This window comes from Myotis myotis, unplaced genomic scaffold (genome assembly GCF_014108235.1).
Source record: "Myotis myotis isolate mMyoMyo1 unplaced genomic scaffold, mMyoMyo1.p scaffold_m19_p_10, whole genome shotgun sequence".
NCBI lineage: Eukaryota > Metazoa > Chordata > Mammalia > Chiroptera > Vespertilionidae > Myotis > Myotis myotis.
Window position 1 is genome coordinate 73,856,405 of NW_023416314.1, and position 17,631 is coordinate 73,874,035.

At 43.0% G+C, this 17,631-nt stretch overlaps 1 protein-coding gene across 1 annotated transcript in view; it reads right to left on the bottom strand.

Moving 5' to 3' along the window:
• TRIM44 (tripartite motif containing 44) overlaps positions 1–17,631 on the bottom strand; it is an 82,311-nt gene that overhangs the window by 25,977 nt on the left and 38,703 nt on the right. Inside the window, 1 exon segment of the mRNA XM_036326176.1 lies at positions 11,508–11,527. Within this exon segment, the coding sequence (XP_036182069.1) occupies positions 11,508–11,527 (20 nt within the window).

The window sequence follows — 17,631 nt, forward strand, 5'->3', positions numbered from 1 at the left end:
ACAGACCACCAGAGGGCAGACAGATCAGTTGACCAGTTGCTATGACGTGCACTGACCACCAGGGGGAGACGCTCCGACTGTTAGGTTAGCTTACTGCAGGGATCTGGCTGCTTGGGACTGAGTGAGATGGGCTGGACATGCCCTGAAGCCCTCCCGTGGTCTCTCCCCAACTGGCCAACTTCCCATGCCCTCCCCGTCCCTGATTGTGCACCGGTGGGGTCCCTTGGCCTGGCCTGCGCCTTCTTGCAATCCAGGACCACTCAAGGGATGTTGGAGACCCTGTTTTGGCCCAATCCTGCAGGCCAGGCCAAGGGATCCCACTGGTGCACAAATTTGTGCACCGGGCTTCTAGTTTGTTAAATAAGTGAATAGGGAATGAAAGTTGTAGAAATGACAGGTTCCATTGCTTTCAGAATGAGAGGCCACACAGTTTTTTTGTCATCAGTGATTTCAATTTATCTAGACTTCTAGACAGTTCTTAATTTATTTTCTCAGAACAAGAGACAGAGAATTGTTCCAATGGCCTTTTGCATCCTGACGGCAGAGGAAGGTTGCCCTGCTCTTTGTTGATGAATAGCACATTAATGAGATCTCCTTGAAACAGTCCCACCTCTATTATGCAGGCAAAATTACATTTTCCAGCATAATTATTGTGTCAGCTGAGCTCCCAAATTTTGATATTAATTGGTTCACTTGCAAAGGCAACATCAACATATTAGTTTGTCAAACCTCTGGAAAACTGAGGGGAAACTCAGAGTTTTAAGCAATGATTATCAACCTATACTTCTCTTTTATTCCATCTTCTGTTTATTTCCTACCAGCCAGGACTGGGCAAGTTTTATTTCCTATAATAGTTCTTAAGAGAGGAACTAATGGGTTTCTTTAAAATGTGTTGTTGTTGTTCTTACTTTTTTTTATCACCATTTATTCCCTCTATCCCCTCTTTCACCTTCACCTTCCCCTCCCGTACCCCCCCCCCCCCAGTCACCACACTGTTGTCCATGTCTATAAGTTCTCTTGTTTTTTCCTCTTTTTTGCTCAATCTCTCCACCTACATATCACTTACACTCCTCAATCCTTACTTCAGACTCTGGAATATAAGCTCTTTGAGAGCCTGGACCTTGAATGTTTTGTTGAAAACTGTATTCCCAGCACCAAAGGCAATGCTTGGAACAAAGTAGCACTGAATAACTGCTGTTTCTCCGCCTACTGAGATTCACGGTTTTAAAGTAAAATCCCTTTCACTTTCCCCCCACCATCTCTTTCTGTTTCTTGCTCTCTCTCTCACATATGTGCACGTGTGCGCACACACACACACACACACACACACACACACGTCTTGCTATATACACTATGGCATTTTCCCCATGAAAAAATACATGAACCATGTAAGTTTGGTTAAAATGTGTCATTAGAGGAATTTTGGACAGTCTCTTTGTGTTGTGTAATTGTCACCACGCTTTCCTTCCCTGTGCCACAGATTCACCTGATCAGGGCTTGGGACACAGGGCTAATCCCTGAGCTGTGAGTCTGATGAATCACAAAAGCATGATAGAATATTCTCCAACATTGTTCATTCAATAATTTTTATTTTGTGGCTGACCTTATTCTACTAGAAAAAATAGTTTTCTTTTTTATTGTAAAAGCTGTTTATAGCTACTTAAGTCTGATTTTGTTCTAGATTGGAACCATGACTTCCCTATCGAGTAATATAGGTTCTGTTTTATAAACACAAATCAATAGGATAATATGATTTAGTACACCGACTTACTAACTCTGTAACCTTGGGCAAGGTACTGAACATATCAGATAAAGTCTGATAAGAGATTAATAATAGCACCTTCCTCCTGGGTTGTCACAAGGATTAAATGAGAGATAATTCATGTGGAATGCTTAGCTTCTTTTCATTATTATAACCTCTGAGGGTTATAATGATAGACTAACAGCCATGATGACCAAGTATCTAAACAAATTCATCACCTCTACAAGTCATTTCTTTTTCTTTTTGGGGGTCAGGGGAGGGGGGAAGAGAGAAACATTGATGTGATAGAGACACATTGGCTGCCTCCCATATGTGCTGTCTGGAGGAGGGGAGCAAACCTGTAACCCAGATAGGTGCCTTTGACCATGATCGAACTGGTGACCCTTCGGTGCGCAGACTGATGCTCCAACCACTAGCCACACCACCCAGGGGGGGCTACAAGTCATCTTTTTATTTTCTTTCTAAGAAGCCACTCTCCCCAACTCCATTCACGGAAGTGGAAATTCACAACAGGTATGCTTTGTGGGTACTGTTTTATCCCTAAGCATGACTTTGTCCTGAAGAGTGCAGACAGCATTTCTGGATTGCTTTTGGCTGGGTGATGTCATTGAGGGTCGTCATTCATCTGACCCCCTGCATTTCTTTGTACAGTCTCTGTAACACTCCTTTCCTCATTTGGTTCTGTAAAGAGTCTTGGCTGGCTGGGGACTTGACCCTTCATTTTAGTTTGTCAAAAATCCCTAAGCAGAGGGGATGAGCCCTCAATTCTAGAGGCATACTGGGCTGCAGCATCTATGGCTGGCCTTTTCATCTAAGCAGCTTGCTGGTAATTGCTAAGTTTTCCCTTCTGAAACAATCATCCCCCCCCCATTTCTCTCCCCACTCCCATCCTAACCCCACTCTGTTAATTATCAGTTCTGGAATTAAATGGCTTGCCTCTCCTGCCGTTGCCATGACAACATTTGGCCTGCACCTGCCACGGGTGAACAGTGTCTCGTTGAGAAGAGGTGATGGCAGTTGCTTGCTCCACAAAAGCCAGGGAGTAAACTAGTATTTACCTGTTTGGGGAGAGAAGTTCCTGTTCATTCCACCTTAGGTATTTTCCTGGCAAGCTCCCCCTCCTCTTGCTTCTCAGATAAACTGCCTGCTAGCATTCAACAAAGAAAATGAAAAATTTTTTCTGATAAAAATGCCAAATCCCTGTTGGCTTGTCACAATTCTATCCACTAACTTTACTTATTCCAGCCAAGAGGTTAGAAGATCTGAATCTTCCATCTCCTAAGAAAGGCAGTGTAGTACAGTATAGGAGTTGAAAACACAGAATTTTAAGCCTGATAGATCTGGGTTCTAATTCTGATTGAGTCACTTTGTAACTGTGTGACCATGGCTTAATCACCTACACTCTTTTTTTTAAATGGTTTTAGAGAGGAAGGGTAAGTAAGAGAGAGATAGAAACATCAATGATGAGAGAGAATCACTGATTCACTACCTCCTGCATGTCTCACACTAGGGGTTGAGCCCGCAATCCGGGCATGTGCCCCGACCAGGAATCAAACCCTGACCTCCTAGTTCATAGGTCGATACTCAACCACTGAGCCCGGCTGGCCGAGCAGCTTGGTCAGTTTTACCTGGTCCTTGTCTGAGGGATTAAACAGTGCACTGCCCCCAGAGCATCTAGACCAGGATGCAATTAGCAGGCAGGGGCAGCTGAGAAATGCTTCTCTCCCTACCTTTTCTGCGACTCTGTCAGCTCCTCCTTCTCCACACTGTTTTTCTCACGCTCAATCTCACTTTCCTTTAAATAGAATTGATGGAACAAGAGAGACATGTACTCACCAAGGAAACAGATGCTTTTCTGTTTTACAACCGCACTGCAGCCTACGGGAACGACTGGCAGTGGTGCTAAGGAGTAGGGGAATGAGGCGTTTATGTGAGAAACTGGTTTTCTTCCCTGAAACCCCTGCTTGTGGATAAGAAGTATTTCTTTTATGAACCTATATCCACTCATACTTAGGCCCTGTGTCCAAACAACCACAAGTACGTGAACGCTGGTGTTTGGGGACTACCTTCCCATTTAGGGTACTCAGCCTTTGGGCACCTTCCTAAAAAGTCTGAAGCTACCTCCTTGCAGTCATTGGCTAGAAACTTCATAGCAACTTGAAAAAAAAGAAAGGAAAAATACCCAACAACCAAAACAAAAACACACACCAGCTTCTGCTCCCGGCATGTGTCGCAGATGCCTGATGTGGGTTTCTGGGTAAAGAGATGAATGCAGTCCTTGGAAGCCATCGGGAAAATGAAATTATTGACCCCTTGCATGCTCTCACTGGGAAGAAGTAAGAAGATGCTGGAGACCAGCAGGTTTATCCTAAAATAAAAAAGTCACCCCTAACAACAATTTCGCTGTGGCTGACGCAGGTCAGAGGGGCATAACCAATGACATCAAATTTACTTATTCTGAAAACATAGACTGGAGTTTTGTGACTTCCTAAAATCTATTATGCTTAGTGCCAGGTCAAAACGGCTCAGGAGACAGACACGGAGGAAAGGAACAGGCTCCGGCCAGACTCATCAGCCCTGGGTCTAACTCAGGGACAAATGTGACATCAATTTGATTCTTTGAGTGGCTTTTAAAACGTCTATAGCCTTGAATCTATTTGGAAAATGTTGGTGTTTTAGCATTCCTTCTCTCCATTTATCTAGGAGGAACTAGGTAACGACCTTCCAAACTTGACTTTAAGTTAGAGGAAGACAGGAGCTGTCAAAATAGGTATATGAATAAGATACAAATCAGACAAACAGCTCCCTTTTACAACTACTTTATCTCAGTTACTAGTTTTTCCATCTAAAAGAGGAAACCAAAAGGAGAATACTTTCAAGGCTTCATAGCATCTTTGTCCTTTAAGTATAATGGGATGTGCTATTTTGATGGGGAAACTTGGGCATAAAGGAGAGCAAACGACATACCCATAACAATTCATGAGAATTGCCTACGGGAACAAACCCATCCGATTTGGAAGTCTGTCCATTTCTTCTGAAGTCAGGACAACACTGAAGTCAAGAGGTGAAGCCTAATAGGAAGCGGTACCAGCTTCCTATTCATTTCAGTATGACGCACAAAGCCCTCTGGAGGTGGACTCACCCACCGTCCCACCTCATCTCCTGCCACGTCCACTCGTGCACTTCCTCACCTTCCCCACAATGCATGTTACTCTCACTCCGCTGAGCCTCTCACATGCTGGTCTCGCTGCTTGACTGGCCTTCCCACCTTTCCACCTAGAAAGGCCTACCCCTACCCATCCTTCGAAGTGCGGCACAAATGCTATCTTTTCTGGTCCTCTATTCTGAGTTAGTTATCCTACTCTATATCCAAGATATTTACTATAGAGAATCATTATAGTGCAGTGGGTAAGAGCCCACATTCATGAGTCTGAAGGCCGGCTCTACCATTTTTTGGTGTATGATCTCGTATATGTATAGCTTCTCTGTGACTGTTTTCTCATCTCAAATGAGAAATGAAGATAATGTATTAACCACTTGTTAAAACTGTTGTAAAAAATAAATGAGATGATATATGTAAATGTTTAAAATACTTCCGGCACATAGCTGGCACTTAATAAATGCTTCTTTATAATAATTTATAATTATACCCTGTAATAATAATAATAATAATTATATTGCACTTAAATGTGCAATTAAAGCTGTTTAATTAGTTCTCTCTTTCAAACTAGACTTTGAGATCTTTAAATGCAGGAACAAAGTCTTTTATCATCTTCACATCCCTGAGGCCCAGCATGGGGCCTGACACCACAGTAGACAGTCAAAAATGTTGAGCAAATGAAAGAAAGAATTCCTCTGCAATCTTTTCTGCATAAGAAATTAGAGAACAGCTCTCCGAAAAGTGAATGTTATCCTGATAAGCTCTGAGGCCAAAGATATAAAGAAGGTTAGCCTGCCAAACATCACAACTACTGCACTGGATGGCAAACAAAAGTGGGCTAGAGCAACACCACAGCCTTCACAGTGACATCCAGGCAGGCAGCTGAACGTTATAATGCAGGCTGCTCCTAGCCAGCATTTCCTGTGTGAGGCAAATGGAATAAGCTAGAGGCCCCCTTTGGCCAAATTTTCCAACTGTGAATTGATTCCCTGGTTATATACATCCACACAAAATAAAATAAAGTTGTGATTCGCACAGGCAAATATCTGAAAATCAATTACTTTAGCAAGGAGGCTTGCTTTTACTATAGGTAGGCAGCACAATGCATAGCATGGTTTCATTCTTCATTTGGGTGAGTAAAAAGATAGACAGCCCACATCAGCAGTGGAAAACAAAGCCAGCTCAGGCTCCCTAGCAGGGAGATGTGACTGTTAAGAGACTATGCTGAAGGCCACTAAAATGTTGGAACTCTACTTCTGTATATTAAGCGGCCCTGACACTTCCATTCCATGTCACAAGTATCAGAGCCATTTTCTTTGGCTTCCAGCTAGGCCTTCTGAAATGAAGATAATGCAAAACCAAACCATGAATCTGCAATCAGAGGACAAAGGAAACTTAAGTGTACCATGGACTCAGTCCTCTTTTATCTTCACAAACGAAGTCATCTGGAAGAGAAATGCCATCTCTAAAAACATATGGTTATTATTTTAGAGGGGGGAAAGAGTACCTATTATACAGCGCCCCTCAAATTTTTTAAAAATTAAGATTTTAAAAAGTCTACCAAGTAATAGAATCTATAAGTAGATTTTTTCTATGCCACATTTGATAAAAGACTATATTCCTCCATATAACTATATTCCAAAAAACTGGGGAAAAGACTAATATTTGCAGGGAAATAAAAACAGACTACAAAGAAACAAAGAGGCTGGATGACCTGCCCAAGGTCACCGTCAGTCACAGGCAGACCAAGCATAAAGGCAGGTAGGCCTGTGGGTTTTAGCACCTCCTCCTCTGGAACTAGCTGTCTGTTTGATCACAGAATCAGCACGGTCAGATTCACACTGATCTCAGCAGGAGCTTTTTGCCTGAATTGAGAGCCAGCTCTGAAGATGAAAAATTCTACAGAAGTCCCAAGTATGGTTGTCACTATTACAAAGCCATTTGCCTCTTACTTTGGAAAAAAAATCACAGAAAATCTCAACAGCAAATCACACTTTAATATTGATTTTGCTCCCTTCTCCTCTGAGCACGAGAGTTGAAGGGTCCTTCCCTCTGACTTCCTCCTACTACACAACTGCCTTCTAGGCAGCAGACCCTACTGCCACCCCCTCTCTTGGAATATATATTACTTCTCAGCAGGCTCCCTGCAGGAGTAGAGAAGGAGCCAATCTGTGAGGGAGCAAACACAAGATCTCCAATTATAGCACAGAGAAGACAGAAAATTGCCACCCAAAGTGCAAATTACTTTTTTGCTTGGAAAAAAAAAAAAGAATCACTCTGGGTTTCAAAGGCACCCTTTTAGAAGATGACTCCACAGCGGTTAATATCCCTGTTCTGCATATCAGGACTCTTGCTCCCCCACACTCTCCAAGAACCCTAGCCATCGCTATCACTGTATATCACTGTATCCAGGATTTGGAGATTAGACGACCACATGGAAGGGCAACAGGCAGCTATTCTGCGGGGCCAAAGGAAGGCTTGGTTGGCTACTCCTCAGGCAGTCCACACGCACCTCTTTTGCTGCTGACGCTCAGAGGACACGGTGCGAAGATCAAATGAAGAAATGTCCCTTTATAATGCCAGAGGCTAAAAAGAGAAGTGCTTACAGAAAACAGAGGTCACAGTGATTCAATGTCAAGGCAAGTAAGATCTCCCAAGTTAGAGAAGCAAGACCAAACGGACCCTCTGAGGATTGTGGGTGAATCCTCTTGGCTTTCATTCGGGGTCACAGGGAAGTGTGCTGGCCTCTTGGAGCTAGTCCGAATGGCGGGTGAGGGCACAAGCCCTGAAGCCAGACTGCATTAAAGTCCTAGCTCTGCCACTTCCGAGCTGTGTGATCCAGGCAGGGCAAGCTAATGTTTCTGAGCATTAATTGCCCCATTTTACAAGTAGGATAATAACTGTTTAAAAGCTTTACGTGAGGATGAAATGAGAATACATATAAAACACTGTAGAAAGTAACCCTTCAGTAAATGGTAGCTCTGATCATTACTGTTGTTAATTAGCAGCACAACTACACAATCAAATTCAGGGCAAGAAAAAGATATGACCAGAAGTACAGATATTTGGCCACTTCATGTCAAACAGCTTGCGAAATCAAAACTGAAAAAGAGGAAAGAAGGCAGGGAGACTCCAGCTGGTAAGAAGGAAAGAGAAAACATAGATCTATTACAGACCAGTACATTTCAACAGGGCAAGACTCTTGCTTTGTTCCTGCCACCGGGAATAGTGCTTGGAATCCAATGCTCCCTGAACTTCTGTGCAGACTGTGGGAATGTGACTGTGGGGAAGGAATGCTGGCAAAGACACACAGGCTCACTAATCCAAGCAGACCTGGGGCTCAGGCTCTCCAGATGAATTTCTCCTCCATCCCCTGTGCAGGCAGACCCAAGCTTCCCGTTCTGTCACCCTTACACTTCACACCCTCATTTAATACTGTCAGCAGTAAAGAAACGTCAGGAGCAAAACTCTGTTTGGCTTATTGAGAGGGAGAGTGTCTATCATAAAATAAGAGAACTTTCCCATCAAAGGCAGAATGCCCTGAAGTGCTAACTGGAATAAATTGAGCCAAATGGTAGTTCAACACAAACAAACTGAATGGAACCAACAAGTATGAATTTAAAGGTTAAAAAGAAAATCTGACTCCTCTTCCTGCCAAATTGGAACATACTTTTCAAGTGTTCATTGTACCAAAAAGCGGTTCTGTCAAGTCCCAGTTTAACAGAATCCCCGCTGACACCATGGCAGCTTGGCTGGGGGAAACAGCTTGACATCGTGGTTGCTAGTAAAGAAACGCCATGCTTCATGACTATCTTCTCAAAATGACACGAAGATTCAGCTATTAAATTCTAAAGCCTGTCTCTCCCACTGAATAGTACCTTTGAAGGGAGTTAATATCTTCATAAGGGCCCTGTATCCTTCCAATCAACGAGACTGGCATGTGACCATCCAGACAAGAGTGTTCATTCTAATCAGGTTCTCGAAAGACAGAGGTGCCACTGCTACCCTGTGGAGTCTGCACACTGCACTTCTAACGTGTCTTCTTTCTACTGGTCCTGTTTGAACTCTTGTTCTGGAGGAAAACAAAGGTCTAGGGCTCTGCTTGGCCTGGATTTTAAGGAGCTAGAGAGCTAGTCTTGGGAGAAGAGGTGGCGTGCCAGCCAATGAAGTAAAGACTGTGTCTAAACCAAAGATCTATGCAAAATGCTGACAATTTAGTCAATAATTAGACAAGATGATGATTTAGGCCAGTGATGGCGAACCTATGACACACGTGTCAGAGGTAACACGCGAACTCATTTTTTTGGTTGATTTTTCTTTGCTAAATGGCATTTAAATATATAAAATAAATATCAAAAATATGTATTTGTCTTACTATGGTGGCAAATATCAAAAAATTTCTATATGTGACACGGCACCAGAGTTAAGTTGGGGTTTTTCAAAATGCTGACACGCCAAGCTCAAAAGGTTCGCCGTCACTGATTTAGGCTTTCATCCTCACGAGCATAGTCTAACTAGTCTCCCAAGCTCTGGTGCTTAGAATTCCTCAATGTCTTCCCCCAGCCTGCAGGGTAGGGCTCAAATACCTTAAGGAGGCTTATAGGCCCTAAATGACCTAGACTCTGCTTTCTTGCCTCCACTGTTCTCTTGTCTAGAGTTTTTACATAAGTTGTTCCCCAGAATAACCTCTACCCCTGCTCCACCTGTGTCTGCCTCATTTTTCAGACCTCTGTTTATATATAACCTTTTCTGGTAAGCCTCCCCTTTTCCTCCAAGACTCACTTAGGATCCCCCCCCTTTTTTTTTGAAGGGAGGGGGAGAGACGGAGAGGGAAACATCGATGTGAGAGAGACACATCGATTGGTTGCCTCCCGCATGTGCTCCAACCAGGGCCAGGAATCGAGCCTGCAAACAAGGATGTGCCTTGACTGGAATCGAACCCTGGACCCTTCAGTCCGCGAGCCTACACTCTATCCACTGAGCCAAACTAGCTAGGGCAGGAGCCCTTATTAAAGTAGCCAAAACTTCCCTTATCATAGCACTTCCCCCACACCCATATAGGTGCCTGGTTATATGCTCATCTCTCCCACTAGACTTAGGATCCACAAGATTAGGGACCATGTCTGTTGTAGTTACCATTATATATCCAGTTATCCAGGATATAGCACAGTGCCTCACATAGAGTAGGGTCATAAGAAAAGAAAGGGAGGGAGGAAGAGAGAGAAGGAAGGAAGGAAGGAAGGGAGGGAGGGAGGGAGGGAGGGAGGGAGGGAGGGTGTTCCTGAGAATGGCTGGAAGATGAAGTTGGAAGGGATTCCTTGAGGCTCTGTAGGCTTAAAGCAGGGCACTCGTGGCTTTGCCATAGGAGACAAGGAGCTAGATCTAGACTGAGAACCACAGTTCCCAAGGGAGGGAAGAACCAGGAGATGCAGATGTGGGAATAGTACTCAGCATGAAAAAAGAGGCTCAGGATGTGGGGCTCAGGAAAGGGGAAATAAAGGACTGTACTTGTTGCTTTGCAAATAAAGCCAAACAAAGAAGGGCTGAATCCTGGCTCCCCAGTAAAGTAACCTTGGACAATTCATTTAGCTTCTTTCAGTGAGAAACCTAAACTACATTAGTGATTTTCAAACTGAGTTCTGAGGGTACCTAGGTTTCTGCAGAAGTCCCTTGTGGTCTATCGTAAGGAAGAGAAGAGGCTCACCAGCAGATGTGGGCCCAACTTTAACCAGACAAGAATTGTTGTTATGCATTGGAGTTCCACTTAAAGCCCGCTTGAAAAAAAGGGTGCTTCTGCTACAACTAAAGTTCTGAACAGCAGTGGCCTGGGTGACCTTTCTAATACCTCGTGGCCTTAGCAGTCCTTGATCCTGCGGAGCAGAGGGGACCATCTGGACATTGTATTTTACTCTTGCCCCTCAATTGTGTTGATGGCAAAGCTACTGCATTTCCGAGAGCCTGTGCTCACCACCTGAGCAGAATGACAGGGATGGTAAGTACACCAACTCCAGGTTCACTGCGAGGCTGAGGCCAAAATGAAATTCACTTTTAAATTTCACATGGTGATACAGAAGCACAAGGGAACACTTTTTTCCCTAAACAAAATTTTGTGTTCCTATGATCTAGGACTCATTGTGTAGGCGTCTTGCATTGGCCACAAAGATATCATAGGTCAGAAATAAATAATAATGGGTCCAGAGCCCATTAAAAAAAAGTTACCCAATTCCAATCAAGAAGGAACAATGCAAAAACTTATCTAGTCGGTCCACCTGGGAGTCTAATTACCATTCAAATACAGTGCCCCTCTTCTGAACAGATACTTGGAATGTACAAAAGAATAAAGCAAAGTTAGTGCCATTACATACTTTAAAGTCTACCTTTATCTGAAGGTTACAGGCAGGAAAAGGCATGGAAGAGAGGGAGATGGGAATCTTACAAAATAAGATCTTCAAAGCCCTGGCTTAGGATGGAGATCCCCTTTCTGTGCTGTTCCTTGGCTGTCCATATCTCACGGGGCATTAGAAGGCCACAATGTCACTCTACTTCAATTCTGAGAACAGACAAGCAGCAATAATGTGATCTTACCTGAGTCCTTCCTCGTCACCCTGAAAGAAACAGAAATAAACAGCATTAGAAATTGGCATCGGAAGAAACCGATTTAGACTTCCTTTCCCAACCTGAGAGCCAAGTGTGTGTTTATTGTTAACAAGAGACAAATCAGCAGATGTCTAGGGGCTAAGACAAGGGCTAACACAATCCGGTGTTCAAACTGCCCAACAAAGGCAAAATGATCATTTGCCCTTGCAAGCAGATCTAGGAGGCTTAAATAATAGCTTTGCTGTCTTACTTGTATGGTTGGCAGTATTTAGTTCTGAGCAAACTGAGATCCCAAAATAGCAGCGGGTCTTAGGCAAAAGCTGACCAGCTCCCAAGGTATCAAGCGGTTTCCCTCAAAGACTCATTTCTGCCTTGGTCTTGCATTTTTTTGCTCCAAAGAGAAACACAGCAACTCTAATATACAGAACACCGTCGTGAAAAGGGCACTGAGCTGGGCCTTAGGAAACTGGGATTCTGGTCCAAGCTCTGTTGTTGTTTATTAGCGCTGTGCCCTTGGGCAAGCTAATGAATTAATCTGGACCTTGGTTTTCTCTGTGAAAGGGTAGTTCTGGCATTTGATGATCCAGATAACTCTCAGCCAAACAATGGCGTTTCTGTTTCTTCTTGTTCACTCTGCAAAAACAATGTGTGAGTGTTATTTTTCCAGGTATTTCATCCTCTGATCCTAACTTTATCAGGGATAAAAAAATTATTTCAATGAGCCTCTTTCTTGTCCAAACTAGATTTTTCTTGGGGTGTAGTGTTCTATTAAATATTAATTACGTGTCCAGGTAACTTATGATTTTTACTGACTTGTGTGCATTCTATCAACTGCTGAGAAAGAGGTATTAACTTTCCAGGTATAATTATTGAATTATCCATCCCGCCTTTAATTCTGTCCATTTTTCTTCAGATATTTTGAGTCTTATCATAAGCAAATACATGCAAATGCCTGTTACATCTTCCTGAAGAACTGACCCTTTCATCATCATGAAAAGTTACTCTTTTTCTCTGATAATACTCTTTGTCTTGATATCTGTTTTATCTGATGTTGGCAGGGCCAATCCAGCCTAATGCTTACTGATTTCATCGTATGTCTCTTTCCATCCAGTTGCTTTCAGTCTGTCCGTATTGTGAAAGTCTGTCTCTCTTAGGCAGCGTGTAACTAGGTCTTACTCTTTTATCCTTTCTGATAATCTCTGCCTTTTAATAGAAATGTACAGTCCATTAACATTTCAATGTTATTATTAATATAGTTAAATTTAGCTCTACCATTTTATGATTTGTTTTCTGTTTGTTCCTCTGTTTTTGTTCCTCTTGTTGTCTTTTCCTACCTTCTTTTGGGTTTTTGAAACACTGAATTCCATTTTAATATATCTATTGGCCTTTTAGCTTTATGATTTTGTCTTATTTTTAGTGACTTCTAATAAGAATTATGATAGAAATCCTTAAATTTTGAGGCTCCATAAAATTAAATTGTATCACTTAAAATTAAATGTAGACGCCTTGAAACTCTACAGGCCAATTTATCCTCTTTCCATGTTCTTTGTTATAGTATCGAATATTACAGAATCTACATGTTATGAACACTGCAAGACAGTTAAAATTTTTGCTTAAATAGGCATATACTTTAAAGAGATTAAGAAGGAAAAATAGTCATAATTCAATGGCTATATATATGTAACTTTACATATATATATATGTATATATAATATATATATATATAGTTTTTAAACAAGTTTGTGATAATAGCTGCCTAACTGTAAATTTACTAAAGTCATTGAACATAAACTTAAAACAGGTAATTTTATGGTATTATCCTATATAATAACAGCCTAATATGCTAAGTGTCCGGTCGACTGTTCAACCAATCAAAGCGTAATATGCTAATGATATGCTAAGGCCACTCAACCGCTTGCTATGATGTACACTGACCATCGGAGGGCAGACAGTCGACCAGTCGACATGACATACACTGATCACCAGGGGGCAGATGCTCGGACTGGTAGGTTAGCTTGCTGCTGGGATCTGGCCAATCGGGACTGAGAGAGATGGGCAGGACACTCCCTGGAGCCCTCCCACGGTCCCTCCCTGGCCTGGTGGGTTCCCTTGGCCTAGCCTGCACCCTCTCGCAATCCAGGACCCCTCGGGGGATGTTGGAGAGCCGTTTTCAGCCTGATCCCACAGGCCACTCACCTCGGGAGGGCACCAGATGCAGGGCTCATGGCTGTCGACTGCTGCTGCATCAGCGTGAGCCTCTCCTGATTGGAACTAATTAGGCGCAAGCCTGTTGCAGGCACAGTGGGGCCGGGATGAGCAGGAGCGGCAGAGAAGAGCTGCAGGCAGTGTTGGACTGCAGGTTTTGGCCCAATCCCTGCAGGCCACCCAGAGGGGCCCCACCTGTGCATGAATTTGTGCACCGGGCCTCTAGTAAATTATATCTCAATAAACTTTAAAAAGTCTAGATATCCCACCTGCCCAAGTGCTACTTGCTGTTGATTCATGAAGATTACTCTAAAAGTAGCCCATTAACAGTGTGTTTGTTTTATGAAACCTTTAGTACAGATGAGTGTGATTAGACCAAGTAGAATCACAGAGCTTCTGGATGAAGGAGTCCAAAGATTACAGGTTTCCTGATGACATTTCTTTTTAAACATGTGTTTTTAATAAAATTTTTCTGGGCCACATTATAGAATACAGGGTAGGGGGAGAATTTCATTACTAGTCCCACAAGTCTAAAAAGATGTGGTCTTTCCCCTCTTCAAATAAGTGAAGCTATTGCTTTATTAATCATTATAGAACAAGAGGCCCGATGCATGAAATTCGTGCATGGGTAGGGTCCCTAGGCCTGGCCGGCGATCAGGGCCAATCTGTGGGGTGACTTGTGGGGCGATTGGGGGGCCCCCGCTGGCACCTGCCTTGGCCAGCCTGGCGCCGCCCGCTTGCCGGCCCCAGCCCTGCCTCCACCACTGCTGGTCACCTCCCTCTGCAGGGCGTGGAGCAATTGGAGGGGCCCCTGCTGGCACCCGCCTTGGCTGGCCTGGGGCCTACAGGCTGGCGGCAGCTCCTGCATTGAACGTCTGCCTCCTGGTAGTCAGTGCATGTCATAGTGACAGGTCATTCCACTAGTGTTCCACCTTTCAGTTGATTTGCATATTAGTCTTTTATTATATAGGATATTTAAAACGTATATACACAGCAGAAGGCAAACATACACTGATAGTTATCATCAGATATTGCATTTGCCCCATTTTTGCATATGTGTGTGTGTGTGTGTGTGTGTGTGTGTGTTTTAACAGTTTAGTTGAGTATTATAGATAAACCAGAGACCCGGTGCACGAAATTTGTGCATGGGTAGGGTCCCTAGGCCTGGCCAGCGATCAGGGCTGGTCAGGTTCCCCGCCTCCCAGCCTCCCCACCTCCTTCCTCCTTCCCTCACCACCAAAGGGATGCTACCACGCGGTTCCCCACCTCATGGCCTCCCGGCCTCCTCCTGCCCTCGCTCCCTCAGTGCCCCACTGCCACTGGTCGCCTGCAGTGTTCCACGCTGCCACCTGGTGGTCAGCGTACATCATAGTGAGCAATCGAACTCCCAGTCTCCCAGTCAAACTCCTGAGGGGATAATTTCCATATTAGCCTTTTATTATATAGGATAACATAAGTAAGTTAAAGGTGTACAGTGTGATGATTTGATACATGTATGTATTGAAAAATATTACCCCAATAAGGCTGGTTAACACTTTCATCTCCTAACTCCATTTTTTTTAAAGATCATATCTAAAATTTTCCTTGTAGTATTAGAAATTCTTCATAAACATAATGTTTGAATCCTACGTCAGTGATACAAATTTCACTTTTACCTCATTTCAATTATTTCCAACTGTGAACTATAATTTATAATGCTGCATGGAATGTTGCAGGCAATTACTAAATCAAAGGTATAGACATTTTTAGTGAATACTTTTGTAAACTGTCCACAGAACGATTACAGCTGTGTACATTTCATCACTGGTTTTTAAAATCTCTCATTTTTTGGCTTGAATTTAGTTATATTTTTATAAAATTCTCTGCCAAAGTCAAGTATTAAAAAATGTGCCATGTGCTGTGCTAGGTGCAGTGAAAAAAGAGATGAACAACACAGTTTCCATTCCCAAGGAATTGAAATCCAAAGAGGGAGACCCTGAAAGATGCTGTCTCTATTGGTTTTCTGTTCTAAATACTAGTCCAGAAGTGTGAGCCATACAGATGTGGAGGACAGAGAGGACCACCCCATTCAGTCTGCAAGGGAGGAAAAATTTCCAAATGAGGTTTGATCTTAAAGGCTGGGCTTTCAGGCTAGAGATGTGCGTTTTCAGATAGCGTGAATAGCATGTACATTACTTTTACTAGCAAGATTAGCAACCCTCTGAATGTCTGCTGACCTATTCAGAATTGCCTTATAATTATGTCTGCCTCCCTTCCTCCTCTCCTTTCTTCTTTGGCCTGAATTTAGTTATATGTTTATAAAATTCTCTGCCAAAGTCAAGTATTAAAAAATGTGCCATGTGCTGTGTGCTATGTTCCCTCCCTAAGAGTCATTCCATCAGAGTTAGCCATATAGTACAGTTAATGTTGGGGCGGGCAACACACATTTATTGAAATGAAAATACAAGAGAAGGGGCTATTTCTCAATTAAATTTTATTTTTGAAAAAGAAAAACAACTTAATCAACATACAGAATAAATGTGAGGGTCCGATTTGAGGAGAATTTGGCATGGATCCCTTGACTTAACTCTGGTTTAATTTTTTGTTTATAAAAACATAAAAGTGGCCCTGGCCAGTGTGGCTCAGTTAGTTGAGTGTCATTCCATGCACCAAGAGGTTGAAAATTCGATCCCAGGTCAGGGCACATGCCTGGGTTTTGGGCTTGATCCCCAGTAGGGGGCGTGCAGGAGACAGCAAATTGATGCTTCTCTCTTGCATATCTCTCTCTCTCTCTCTCTCTCTCTCTCTCTCTCTCTCTCTCTCTCTCTCCCTCTCCCTCTCCCTCCCTCCCTCCCTCCCTCCCATCCTCTCTCTCTAAAACATTTTTTTAAAAGTGACAACCTCTACAATTAAAAGGTCCTAGGACACTGATTCTCCTTAATAGAGTAGGGACAAAGCACAGGCACTAGAATAGGATAGACTGAAATTAGAATCCTGGTTCCATGTTTCTACTAACTAACACTGTTGTGTCAGTTTCTCTGCAGTTCTCTGCATCTCAGTATCCAATCTGTAAAATGGAGATAATGAGATTAAATGAACTGATGGCTACAAAGTGCTCTCTTTCCTATCTAGAAACCTTTTCAGACACACACTGTCTTAATTCTGAGGAGGATGAAGTGAAAAGAACAAGAGCTATTCTGTTCTTTTACACATTCATAAAGATTAATCAAGAGCCCTGGGTGAGTGAAGTAGATAACTGTCCAGTGGTCCCACCTTTCCTGTCAGAATGCCTTAGATAATACCTGCCTCCTAGGTTATATCTTGGCTGTCTATTGGCTGCTTATTCTGTGCCTAGGCTCTCCTGTCCCCAGGCAAGACTGCTAGTTAAAGCTGAGCTTACTGAGTCCTGAAAAGTCCACAGGACTCTCCTGGGTTTCCATCTGGCATAAGCTTGACGAGAATTTTCAACAGAATGCTAGGAAATCTGATGAACAACAGCCTCTCCCCACTGGCTGAAAAATGGTATAAATTTTATGTATTTTTAAAATGTTAGCTGCCTTAAATTAATTTTAGAAATAGATTCTAACTGCCTGCACATGTTGTTTGGTAAAATGTCTGAGACCCTTTATTCCGGTGAGAAAATAACACTGAACATAATGACTATATTCATTGTAGTGACTCAACATTTATCGTCTTTCTTTCAGAGTCTGTTCTTGATCCTCACACTGTCCTAACCGACACGCCTCTCTTAATCCAGCAGTAATGCCCCCATTTATAAAGTTGGCTCCATATAAAAACGAGCCAAGGAATCCTTTCACTATCCACAGAATCAGACCAAAACCGTTCATTCTGACCTGCTTTACGCTCCACTTCCTGACTTATTCTCATTCAGCCCAGTCCTCATGCCTACGATTACTCCATTTATAGG